The sequence below is a fragment of the Pholcus phalangioides genome, unplaced genomic scaffold, assembly GCF_987345545.1.
Source record: "Pholcus phalangioides strain wild (caught in Gottingen) unplaced genomic scaffold, Ppha-v1.0 ptg000027l_1, whole genome shotgun sequence".
NCBI lineage: Eukaryota > Metazoa > Arthropoda > Arachnida > Araneae > Pholcidae > Pholcus > Pholcus phalangioides.
This window is the reverse complement of record NW_028301617.1, coordinates 7,574,716-7,588,690: the sequence shown is the minus strand read 5'-3', so window position 1 is coordinate 7,588,690 and position 13,975 is coordinate 7,574,716. Positions and strand designations below refer to the sequence as shown.

At 38.9% G+C, this 13,975-nt stretch overlaps 1 protein-coding gene across 1 annotated transcript; it reads left to right on the top strand.

Annotated features, from left to right (window-relative positions):
* The first annotated feature begins 661 nt into the window (after nt 1-661).
* LOC149068325 (uncharacterized) lies at nt 662-9,369 on the top strand. The gene is made up of 2 exons (XM_089251724.1): nt 662-864; nt 7,099-9,369. Exon 2 carries the CDS (start codon nt 7,609-7,611, stop codon nt 9,046-9,048), a length of 1,440 nt encoding a protein of 479 aa, XP_089107850.1. The 5' UTR covers nt 662-864; nt 7,099-7,608; the 3' UTR covers nt 9,049-9,369.
* The last annotated feature ends 4,606 nt before the right edge of the window (nt 9,370-13,975 follow it).

The following is a 13,975-nucleotide window of genomic DNA, read 5'->3' as shown; positions in this document are numbered from 1 at the left end:
TTCCGAGTCAGTAATGTTCATTTATGAAATCCCTTTGTTCTGGGTGGAAGGAAATAACTTCAGAAACATTAATCTTAATTGCCATTTCTATAAATAAATGGGGTTTTTTTATGTCGAACCTAAAATTAAGGGGATCTGGGGAATAAATTTCACCCCCCCCCCCACTTTTTTCACCTTAAATATTTATGTAAGTATGCTAAACAAAAAAAAAAAATTAAGTTCAAAAGTAAGTATGAATATATTATTGCTATATATAAATTATGAGTGTGTAATTGAAGTTTACATCGTAATCGCGCACGAACTGTAACGAATTCCACTCGTGGCTTAAATTATTAGTAATTAATTGAAATTGTTAGTAACCATATATTCTATTTCCCACAGAAAATTCGATCGCTGAAATTTATCATTTTTTCCTCAAATTTAATTTCTCATGCATTTGTCCCCACATTTTCAGCGCGGGGGGGAATTCTGTTAGGTTGCCATGTCAAGTCTCCAACGCGATCCTTTTGTTTTAAGTCTGCTTGGCGGCCATTTCCGAAGCGACGATTAAGTGCAGCAACCCCGTGTAGGACCTCAGCGAGGACCAGAATGCCTGATGGTTCCGCTCGTATATGAAGGTGTCTTACTTACGTATAACTCTCGATGAAATATGGTCAGCTTATTTCAGCTGGGAATCTAGTTTATAAATTTTTCTACCGTTGGCAACACCACACAGCGTCTTTCCCGCTTTGGATTCCGTTGTTCGTGTTTATTTTAACATTTTGGCTTCTCATTAAACATCCGTGCATTGAAGTGAAAGTCATCATCGATCGATCAACGTGTCTATTGTTGGTTAAGAAGGTTGCCAACTTCGTACATTTCGAGGTGAGCCATTTCTTTTGTTTCTAAAGAGAACGGTGTGTGGTCAATGTAAATTTCCCTCCCTTGGAAAGCAAGTTTTAAAAGCAGACTTACATACAGTGAATCATTACGTGCTGCCATCTGTTATTGAAAAGATATACCCAAATGTTTTAATAATCAATTGAAAAAAAAATTCACAGTTTGACCTTCGTTTGCGGATAATTTGTTTCCTTGATTCTGGGCATGATTGTTCTCGAAATTGTTTCTTTCATAATGGCTTCCACCGGGGGTTGAAGGGAACCCTGGACGATATTCTTATATTTTTCTTTTAACACTAAATCCATGATTCTTAACCGAGGGTGCCGGGAGAGTATTTTTGGGGGGTGCGGGATATAAACAAAAAAAAAAAAAAAATTACATGATCAATGATTATTCGGGAAAATTGAATTTTTCGATTCTTGAAGAACATGAAATTATACAGACATTTGGCGTCGTTTAACTTTTGCTTGTAGAAAAATGTATCGCATGAAATTCACGTGGAAAAAAAATATCAAAAAAACCAAATCACGTGGAACGTTAATTGGTTTTCGATTGAGAAAAAAAAAAAACCACCATTAATACCCAAGTTATTTCGCGGTTTATTTACATTATTGTACCTCGTGCTATTGGCGTGCTGTGCTTAGGTTTGATATTGTCCTAGCGTGACACAGGAAATAGCTCAGAAAATTTAATCTAGTGCCAAATGAACAGCTATACAGGCAGGGCTGCAATTGCGGGGAAGGGGGCTTCACTAGAGGGAGTGCGAATTTCTCACTTTAACAGTGGGACGTCAAAATGCTTGCTCTTCCCGGTTGACCAAGCATCCTAGTTGCTTCCCTGATACAGGGTGTCTTGTCAAATCCTAATTCAACCCGTATCTCATCAACCGCTGAGATATGATCTCAGTTTAAAAAATGCTCAAAATGTGTTCGGAAATCACCGTCTACGAGTCTTCAGAATGAAAATAGTTGTTCATAGTATTATCTCTTCGAATTTTGATTAGTGTTCATGCAAATTGTTGAAAATATAGATATTTATGATAGATATCTTTATGCACAAAAATTAAACACACGCATTGTAAAAGTTAGAAAAAAATAGTTTTCAATGTAAATATTTCTATTGTATTAGTATTTCAAATACAATGCTCTTCGCTAAATCAAAAATACTATAATTCAATCTTTTATTAGTATAATTAGCAGTTTGGTATTTATTTATTATTTTTGGAGCGGTGTAACTAAAACTTTTTTTGTGTGTGAATAGAGTTTCAGTTGTTTTTGGCACTTGATATTCTATACTTAATCTATTTGAAGATCTGTTTCGATTCTTCATTAACCATTCTTCATTCGCTATAACAAATTTTATTGTTCTGTCTATATAGTTTTTTTCATTATGGACTCAGTTTTGTTTTCGTTAGTGGGATTAGTTTTTATTGTGAATCTGATTTTATTATATATATTATCTAATTTATTTATGTTAGTATAGTATGCACCTCTCCAAGCACAGATTCCATATGTTACAATTGAGTATATCCATGCATAATATTCAACTGAGACATTTCAATTCACGAATTAGAGAGAACTTGGGAAAGAACAGCATAAATGAGGAAAAAGAGCATTGCCCGTTAGCTTGTGTTGTAAAATAAACAATGCTTGGAAACAATATTTTGAATTTTTTTTATTTATATGGACGTCCAGTCCTAAAAAACCCATTAACAAAGGTGTTGTCCTGTCAAAGGTGATGAGGCCAAGATATTGTTTCCGAGCGATATATTTGAATTTAAAATTCGAGTAAAGTTGGGAACAAAAAAAAAATTGAATTTTTTTTATTCTGTTTATTTACACTCTGTACAGGTTGATTTTTGTGAACATTTCCTGCATCTTTTTAATTGAGGGGAAAAATAACGAGTTAGGGCACCTCGGATGTTGTACCGGCTACTACTTTACCACACACCAACTGCGGTCATGTATTGCCATACGGCAATTTCCAGCCAGATATATCAGATGGGTGGGAAATGAAAGCTCCATTCATCGGTGGTCGCCCCAGGCTATGTAGATAAAGAACTTGCTTCTGACGTTCTTGGCCTGGATTCGAACCCGTGAACCTTTATAGTGGGTGGAAGACGAGCATCTTGCCACTCGGGCACTGTTGTACCACTGAAAAATGTCCACCTGAACGACAAATTTCGTACGTCCAGAAATGCTTCAAGCAAAATAATTAACTGCTTAGGCGGAAGCCTGTGAGCAAATAAACATAAGATTACATTAGACTGCAGAAAAAAGTGATGAGTTAATTTGCACGTTTTTGAACATCGGTGAGAAGAACATCTAATCGTCAAAAATATTGAGAAAATTCATAAAATTGTCAATATACATTTCTGAGAATAAAAACAAATCAAATTTACATGCAAGAGTTTCCAATGTGTGTTTTTGCGGAATTGATAAAATCGCAAACCCGACTTGGTTGGGTGTTCGAGAAGCTGATGAGATTAGAAAGGGGAGGGTGAGAGATATCGAAAAGGTGATCCCCCGTAGGGAAATTAACATAGGACAGGTGCAAAAGGAATGTCAAAAATTTGTGTGGGGGCACCACCTGCCACAGAGAGGGCAGCAGTGGTTGAAATGACAGCAACCCTGCACAAAATTAAAACGAGCCTGCGAAAGGGCTTATGTGTAGGTCTTGTTATTAGAGCTGTTAAGATACGGCTCAGGGTAGAAGGAGGAATCGAGATACCTGTAGAACGGATTGGAATTACTGAGGGAAATTTTTTGGGTAAAATTCTTCGCAAAAAATCACTTAGGGCAATCACTTAAAGCAGTTCAGAGGAAGAAAGTGTGCCACTCCGTTCCAAGTTATGCAATTCGCTGGGGAAAAATTCGGACAAGAAGGTGTAAAGCCGGCTTTCCCAGCCCTTTTCGGTATGGTGGCACCGATTTATATACAAAGTTTAAGTATATGGTTGTGCGAATTTTTTTGCTCTATTCAACAATCTGAGAGTACGCTTAAACATATTGAAAGAAACCGGAAGCCTTCCGAACTCCATATAGATTATATGGGAAACAGTGCACATCGGGATAGCATAACTTTTTTTTTATGAAGTAGAGTTGAAGGGGATCGAAAACATCCGATCTGACACACCGAATTTCTGAGACGAAGAGGGAGAATAGTAGAATCAAAAACTCTGATTTTTTTTGTCTAAAATTTGGCTGAATGGGGAAGAGTGCAAGAGTGTATCGATGCGCAGTTTGGGAAAGGACTATGCTTGATCTACATATATGACTTGCGAAAGATCCGTTTTAATGGAAATTAATCCCCAAATACTTGTAGTGATTGACCAATTCTATTTCTTCGCAAGGAAAAGACCACCTGAAAGTGTCGGGGAGATTAAAACCTACCCTAAAGACCAAAATCCTAGATTTAAAAAGGTTTATCTGAAGGAAGGTTTTATCAACAAAACTCTCGAGTTTGTTTATCAACCCTCTGCAGTCCACTCCTGGAATCTGCCATCAGAACAATACCATCGGCGAAAGCTTGCACATTCACCGTCTCATTCAAAAGAGGGGCCCCGGAGTCCTCCGAAGAAAGGTCTACAAGAAAGTGGTTGATGAAGATAATTAAAACGAATAGGGCTGAGGCCGCATCGCTGTCTTACCCCCCCCCTTAGAATACGAAACTTCTCTGATAGGCCAGCATGAGTGAGGACTGTGCCATAGTTTGAATTATACAGACCAACTATAGCGGTAACAAATTTGTAACTCAAACCAAAACGAAAAAGTTTAATAAAGATTAAGTTTCTATTTATTGAGTCAAAGGCGGCCCTGAAATCCACAAAGAAAGTAAATAGTTTCTGACGTATTCGTGAAAGAGACGTTTGAATCATGATGGCCAAAATAAGAATGTTATCTAAAATTGAACACCCGTTTCTAAAACCGTCTGAAATGGGGATAAAATTTCATTGACAGAGGGCCATTCTTTCAAGCGATAGTACAACACGGAAATATATGATTTAGAAATCGTACATAGAAGCGACATCGGGCGGTAGTTGCGGGGGGTTGGATATAGATCCTTTTTTTGTGTAAAGGTATAATGAGACTTGTTTTCGAGGAATCAGGAACATCCGTGACCATAAAAAAATGGTTAAAGAGGTTTACTAAGAACGGTCTTACCTCGCCCACTCTGTAAAACTCGATTGGGATTCCATCCAAACCTGGGGCTTTGCCAGGACTTGGTGGCCCTTAATGCCTTGGTTATATCGTGGAGGGTAATGGGGCATCAAGAAAAACGTCGCTCAAATTTGTGAAGAGGTTAAACGGTCCGAGTGGGCGGAGTTTATGATTTCTGAGAAAACAGTAGAAAGATATCTGAACCAGTCGATATTATCATGGCTAACATGTATCCTTTACTTCGTTCATGAATTTTCAAAAAATTCCAGAATTTGGAGCTGTTTTTATACACATCGGGATTCTCAATTAGTGATTTAAAATACATTAGTTTTTTATAGCGACAGAGTGAACGTGTCGTGTTTCTTAATTTCACAAATCTTACGCGATCTCCCCGGATCCAGACCTACGAAATCAATATTGGGCCTGATTTCGAGACGCAATAGCTTCCCTACAGTCTTCATCAAACCAAGAATGAGAAACACGGGGGGTCTAGATCCCATTATATCGGCATCTCTGGCCGCGGAAGTGATCGCGAGAGGTAGCGAATTCCAATCCGCGTGGGAGACATCGATTTGGAAAAGAAGTATGTCTAAGTTGGATCTAAAAATTTTACACTTTTCTGAAATCCAAAAAATCTTTTTATGCATAAAGCAACTTTTAAACATAGTGGTAGCTTTAAAAATATGTATTTGAATGAGTAAGTGATCAGAGTCGCAAAGGAACTTCAAAACGACTTGTCAAACTTAAATAATCCGGCGATCAAAAGGCATAGTCCGCAACAGAGGAACCGTTGCCTCCAAAGTATGTTACACAACCACCAGAATCCCCGATACCTCGACCATTTAGAATAGTTAAATCATTGAGCTTGCATTGATTTATAAGCATACGGCCCCTGATGTTGGTCGTAGTATCGTAGGAAGTCCTAGATTTTCAAAAAAGTGAGACAGTTCAGCTATAGAATTTTCGACATTGCTCTTAAAATCGCTAAAAGATCAGAAGCGAGGATTGGATCAGTCTCCCTCAGCGACACAGTATTTTTCTTTTCCAGTTGATCAACACGCGATTCCAGTTCAATGACGCAATCTTCCACATTTTGTAACTAAGTTGTGAATGATCTAATCTACCAAGCATTTTATTCAATAGGGATTTGGTCTCGGATTCGGCCTCAACCATGTAGCGAAGTGCGACTCCATATCAAAATCGTCCCAACCCCCAAATATGAGTCTCCGAATACGTTTTCACTGTTCCGACTTGCTTTCCTACATTGCACAAAGTCCGGCAGTGTCGGAGAAAGCGATTTTCGTTTCGTGCCGATCGTATTTGATGATCTCTCGGCCATAATATATCAAAAATTTCGGAACAAACAGTTCGGTTGTAGGTTTTACTGTATACTTTGAGTTAGAAAAAGTTTTTAAATGATATACGATTTCTTAAAATGCCGTGATTTTTTGAGGGTTTATACAGTCCTCGTCAGCAAATACCTAATTAAAAATTCATTGCAATGTCTCGCCCAAGCCCAATAAAAAAATTCCAATTTTCTCAGTGCAATATTCCCTGAAATATTTGAACGCAAAAACAGAGAAGAGAACAAGAACAGACAACAGAACAACATAAATTAGAAGCGTTGCCAGTTAGTTCACGTGGTTCCTTCCAAAATTTTCTCCGATATTTGAATTCAAATATCTCAGTGAATATTGCAAGTTCGTAACTTCTCAAATGCTTTCGTAATGCCTTCCTTTCGTCGTATTCCGTGAATCATTCCACATACTTTTCTCATTTGATTTTGCTTTTCCGACCTCTTTTGGTCGCAGTCATCATTTACTAGATGAAATAATGTATGAACCTTGCAAAGCGTCTCACATTTTCAAAAACACGGTAGTCAAGTATATTTAAAAGCTTTCTGATAAAAAAAAAACAGGTTCAGACTTCTGGACCACCATATATATTCACACCGTTCGTCTTTGATGAATATTATAACTTTTGAATTTTATGTCATATTATTATATAAGCCATGAAATATATTTATAAATATGTTGACTTCATTATTTCCCATTGACAGGTACTTGAACATCTGTTGGATGAATTTCTTCGAAGAAAAGAGAAAACGTAGAAATATATTCTATACCATGGGATATACAAACATTTTAAAACGAGTATGGCACACCGCGAGAATTTCATCCCAAAAATAGCAGGATACAATTATAATTCAAGAAACCGAGTAAAGTTTACATCTTCTTCCAGATCACTTCATAATTTCAAATAAAATGATACATAGTGCACGGATCGAACTGCAAAAAACAACATCATGAAAGAGATGTTTGCTTTTTCGACATGGTCGACTGTAATCTGAATCACAACGGTCAAGATACATTCACGTGCGTTGTTTACAACGAAAAATTTTCGTCTCCTACTGTATTCAGGCAGCACAAGATCGTTCATTCTGATAAAGAAGAATTCGAAAATAATAATTGCTGTGAAAGATTTTCAAACCGTTTGGATTTAAATCTGCAAAAATTATATCCATTCGGAAGAAAAGCCTTAAAAAACGAATTCGGGAATCCCCGCGGAGATGACATCAATGAATTATCCAGCCGAAAAAGCCCACTGTGATGAAACACTATATAAGCGTGATATGTTAAATATAAAATTTAACGAAATCCCTACACACTGTGCACATAAAACAGTCCTTGCAAGAGAGAGACAATATGAGTGCAATGATTGTGTCCAAAAGTTTTCCGGAGGCCCTTCCTTGGTTACAACTAAAAAAGTCCATAACGGCGAGACTCCATATCAAAGCGATGTTTTTGGTAAAAAGTTTCCGCAATTGTCACATTTACAAGGATTCAAAAGAGTCCACACTGATAAGAAACCGTATGATTGTGATGTTTGTGGTAGAAATTTTTCAGACAACTCTTCCTTTAAGAAACACAAAAGAGTCCATACTGGGGAAAAACCGTATGAATGTGATGTTTGTGGTGAAATGTTTTCGCAATCGTCTAACTTACAAACACACAATAGAGTCCACACTGGAGAGAAACCGTATGAGTGTGATGTTTGCGGTAAAATGTTTTCGCAATTGTCTCGCTTACAGACACACGAAAGACTCCACACTGGGGAGAAACCTTATGAATGTGATGTTTGTGGTAGAAAGTTTTCAGACAGCTCTTCCTGCAAGAAACACAAAAGAGTCCATACTGGGGAGAAACCGTATGAGTGTGATGTTTGTGGTAGAAAGTTTTCAGATAGTTCTTCCTTTAAGAGACACAAAAAATTCCACAGTGGAGAGAAACCAAATGAATGTGATGTTTGTGGTAAAAAGTTCTCCCAATTGCTTAGCTTACAACGACACGAAAGAGTCCACACTGGGGAGAAACCGTATGAGTGTGATGTTTGTGATAAAAAGTTTTCGCATTTGTCTAGCTTACAAACACACAAAAGAGTCCACACTGGGGAGAAACCGTATGAGTGTGATGTTTGTGGTAAAAAGTTCTCGGAATTCCGTAGCTTACAACGACACAAAAGAGTCCATACTGGGGAGAAACCGTATGAGTGTGATGTTTGTGGTAAAAAGTTCTCGCAATTGCGTAGCTTACAACGACACAAGAGAGTCCACACAGGAGAGAAACCACATGAGTGTGATGTTTGTGGTAAAAAATTTTCGCAGTTGTTTAGCTTACAAACACACAAAAGAGTCCACACTGGGGAGAAACCGTATGAGTGTGATGTTTGTGATAAAATGTTTTCGCATTTGTATAGCTTACAAACACACAAAAGAATCCACACTGGCGAGAAACCGTATGAGTGTGATGTTTGTGATAAAAAGTTCTCGGAATTGGGTAGCTTACAACGACACAAAAGAGCCCACACAGGAGAGAAACCGCATGAGTGTGATGTTTGTGGTAAAAAGTTCTCGCAATTGCGTAGCTTACAACGACACAAGAGTGTCCATACTGGGGAGAAACCGCATGAGTATGATGTTTGTGGTAAAAAAATTTCCGAACACTCTTAGTTGAATAGACACAGAGGATAGAAACGACGTGAGTGCGATCTTTGTTGCAAAAGGTTTTCACAAGTCTCTGGCTACGATATACACAGAAGGATTCTCACAGGAGAGAAACCATATCGGCGCGATCTATTCGATAAAAGTAGGCTGCTCATATTTGCTCGGGAAAAATACGTGAAATTGGGCTTCGAAATACTTGACAGTGCCAATCGTCACCAAAAATGATGCCAAAAGTAGGCAAAGTTGCCAACTCGTGCTAAAGTCGTAAAAAGTAACCAATCGAGAAAAATGAAGCGCCACTTCAAATTGCAGTGAATTAAAAAAATGAGAAATGTATGAAAAATAAATTTATTATATATTCTTATTGTGGTCGTAATTATCGTGCTGTAATTTCTGGGCTGGGAAGATAATTTTCATCGTTGATTTGAATAGTTGGCTTCATTGGATGTACGTGAAAAATCGAGTCAATTTTGCAAAAAAGTCGGGACAGGTGAAAAAAACTCGAAAAACCGGGACTGTCCCAGCAAAAACGGGATGTATGCTCACCCTAGGTAAAATATTCTTTTAAGTCTGGCTTGAATATACATAAAATGATCCACACTAGAGAGAAACCGTGTCAGTGAGGCCCTTCTCACACGGGGAAACTGTTTCCATAAGACTAGTCTGTATATTGCTATAGAAGCCCTCACACGAGGAAATTGTACGCGACTCAGTCACTTGGTGACTGGCATGCTAGTCGCCGCCAACTTTTGTTGCGGAAATCGCCTCTAGCATTCCTTCATATTTTCGTCATTCGAATTTGGACCATGAGTGACCCAGTGTTGAATTTAAAATTTGTTTCGAAAACCGAAAAGCATCCAGAGTTATATAATTATCAGTTGAAACACTATGCGGAAAAAAAAGACACCGGAGAAAGCATTGAATGCAATTGCGACAGAATTTCAGCTCACAGATAAATACACAATTTCTTTATTTTAATTGATACTTTGAAATTATAATATGAAAAGGCAAACACAGTGCTGTCCTAACACATGGGCCAACCCGAGCACGGCCCCCCCCCCTCCCCAGGATGGTTCAAAAAAAGACGGGGTATCGTCATGAAAATTAGATCTGGTAAAAATTTCAGCAGTAACCAAGTGAATTTGCCGAGTAGGGCCTCAAAAAAAAACACATGGCTCGGGGGTCCACGATACTCTTAAGACGGCCCTTCGTAAGCACCTCTAGGAATTTTCAAAATACGGTCTACTTTCACAACGTGTACCTAAACAAGTACATGTTCTATAGGGATGGATGTTCCCTGATTTCCCCCTTGCTTGGAATGTCTGTAATTTAGGTCGCGTACACGCACGTGCGTGCGACTATTCGGGGAAAATCATTCCCTGAATCATAAACAACACTTATTTTTTGCGTCTTGGAACAGCAGCTTTTGCCGTTTCATTTCATCAAATTACTGAAAATCCTACTAGACACGATACTTTAAAACTAATAAACTAATAATAAATCCAACATATGCGTACTGAGAGCCATATTTATTAAGGAAAAATACAGACATATTATTGTGTATTTTTTTTCATTGAAATCACTGAAGGCGAATGAAATTATAATAAAAAAATATATAATTTAATATTTTATTGTCAAAATACCAATTTGAATAAAGAAATTGTGTTGTAAGGTTTCCCCCCCCCCCCCCATTGGGAAGGAGCATGATGGGAGTAGAAAGCGTGGGTGGGGGAGAAAGGCCCTCGACGGGAAGAGGAAAGAAGCTTGGTGCGTTTTCAGTTAGTTAGAGAGTGGCTCCTGTGGACTCAGGAGGTAATTTCAAAGGCTCGCTGTAAGCGAGGAGGACGTGTTAATAGTATAATGTTTAAGGAAACAGTTATTTTCCGGATATTATGCTGAGGTGAGCTCGGAAAGAAAAGTCATCACGTCTCCGCCGGGACTCGAACCCAGGCCTCTTGCATACCGGGCAAGCATGCTACCATCTACACCACTGGAGACACATGAATCTGCCTTCCTAATTTCACGCACTGTGTCGTGAGGCGCTGAAGTAGAGGCATTAGTAGCCTCTCTTAACTTCAGGAAATGGCCCCCGGGTGGGACGGTTTAGAGTCCCGGCGGAGACGTGATGACTTTTCTTTCCGAGCTCACCTCAGCATAATATCCGGAAAATAACTGTTTCCTTGATATCTCTGGCTGAGAAAAAAGCCATCTATATCTCAGTATAATGTTTATTGTGAAAAAGTATGATTAAACCAAATATTATATATAAAAGTGGCAGAGAGTGCTTATGATTGTGTGTGGCAATTATTCATTGAAAACGCACCCTATATAGTGGTGTCAGCAGTGCGGTCAGTAGAACTATACTGAATAAAAAGGAATGGAAACTGACTATTTTGTGCGAAGGTGATCGCAGGAGAGGAATCATCATCTTTAAGTGGTTGACAGCAGAGAAGGATCAGGACTGATCACTTGGCGTAGCTGATCACACATTGGATGGTCACCAGTATCTCAAGGCATCGGAATAATTATATGAAAGCTCGACCATCGGCAGAAACGTACGAACATCAGGACTTTCGCCTATTCTGAGGAGGTGAGCGGTCACGTTTTTTTTTTTGTTGTTAGGCGAAACCGAACTATTTTCGTATAGTAATATTGATTTAAGAAAAGAAAAAATACTAAAAATGGCCGTCTTTGCCGGAGGACGAATAGCTTACGGAAATTTGCAGTAGAAAATGATTCAAACTTTTTAATCCGTTTCTTTTAAGTCTCCAAGTTCATGGTAATCCATTAGATCATCATAGAGGGTGCGGAATCTTCGTTTTTATCTTCATCTGGGCTGTCATTGCCATGGTCACTTTCAAAGAGATCATCTTCATGATGATGCATCATTGCTGATTCAACACTTTTTGAAGGATTGGAAGATAATTTCGGTGGAAACAGAATTCCACGCCTCATGTACCCATCGGCACACCAGGCCAATGTCTGGTTTCTCCAAGGCACCACTTTTTCGTAGTTTCTTCATCATCGGAGCTCATCCATTCGATCCACAAATTCCTCAAATAGTCTTTGAGAGGCTTGTTGATGCTCACATCTAAAGGCTGCGCAATGGATGTCAGCCAATGATGTTTTCGATTTCTTTGCCCCGGCTTTGACATCATCGGTTCTGTGGGGTTTGAACATATCCAATACCAATAATGCCGGTTTCTCGAACACTGCTACAAAAATGACTACTGATTGCCGGGGGTCGATGTTTTCTCATCAAAAACTGACCCGAGTATAAGCCGATTGGGGAACGAATTTTTCCACTTGTATAATAGAAGGATCAGTTCTGAGAGAAATATGCATTATATATGTGTGGGGGCTGACTTATGGAGCTGAAACATGGATGCTCTAAGCCATGTATGGTAAATCGCATGAACGCCCTTGGCCCGCGGACCAAATATAGCCATCTTACGCTGGGCCCCCAACCAGACTTTCACGGGCCCTCTTTATGATGAATTTACAGCTTGAAAAAAACAAGAAATGGGGACCTTAATGATCATGGTCTAATGACATCACATCTCCGTAATTCAGGAGCCATGATCATTAGGGAGAACGTTAGTGGCACTTTCCAAAATCATTCCAGTCGCACATTCTGAGATCACTTGAGTGACACGTGACATATTTACAGATCACATGAGTGACCTGGACAAAGTTCCAGAACACTTAAAATGCAATTAAAAGAAATATTACTCAAATTCCCCAATGTACTATAATCAGCGATGCACAACTATTTGCAGTACACCACAATAAGCAATACAGCCCAATACGCAATGCGCCACAATAAGCAATAAGCATCGCAATGACAAATACAATACAATACGCGATACACTATAATGCATAACAATTAGCAACGCACCACAATCAGCAATGCACCACAATAAGCAATACAGCACGCAATGCACCACAATAAGCAATGCAGCACGCAATGCACCACAATACATATAACTATATGCAATACAGTACAATACGCGATGCATCACATAAGCAAAGCACCATAATAAGCAATCCATTAAAATAAGCAATATAGCACGCATCTCATATGGTCAATCACTGATCTGTAAATGTGCTTTGCGTCATTTAAGTGATCTGTAAATGTGCTTTGCGTCATTTAAGTGATCTGTAAATGTGCTTTGCGTCATTTAAGTGATCTGTAAATGTGCTTTGCGTCATTCAAGTGATCTGTAAATGTGCTTTTTCTTGGGGACCCACTTGATTGGAAACATCTGCTAATATATTTACATTCTGAATGTCGAAATTCTTCGAAACCTGACTCATGAAACTAGAGCTTCAAAAAAAGAAATCAAAGAAGAGCACTTCTTATTTATTTATTGTGAATGGCAGGATGGCACTCACATCACTAAGAGCGGGGGGGGGGGAGAACAAACAAATAAACATACAAAGGAATAAAATAAACAAGCAAGTAAAATAATGTGTCCTATTAGTGATATCCATTCAAAACATACAGTATTTAATTAACAATTTCCGACATAATTTCCATTCCTCACATATTTATAATTAAAGCGTTTCTCGCTCACTCATTCCCTTATTATTTCATTTGCTCACGCACTCACTCGCTCACGGACTAAGTAGCTCGCTCACCCAACCACTCGCTCGGTCACTCACCAGCTCACGGACTCAGTAGCTTGCTCTCCCACTCACTATTTCACTCGCTCACGGACTCTGCAGCTCGCTCGTTCACTGTTCCACTCGTCCACTCACCTGCTCATGGACCCAGTAGATTGCTTGCCCACTCATTAGCCTACCTACTCTCCCACTCCTCACTCGCTCATTTACCCATTCACTCGCCCACTCACGGACTCAGTAGCTCGCTCTCCCACTCATTCGCTCGCAAACTTAACCGTTTAGTCGTCACTCGCCCACTCATTCACGG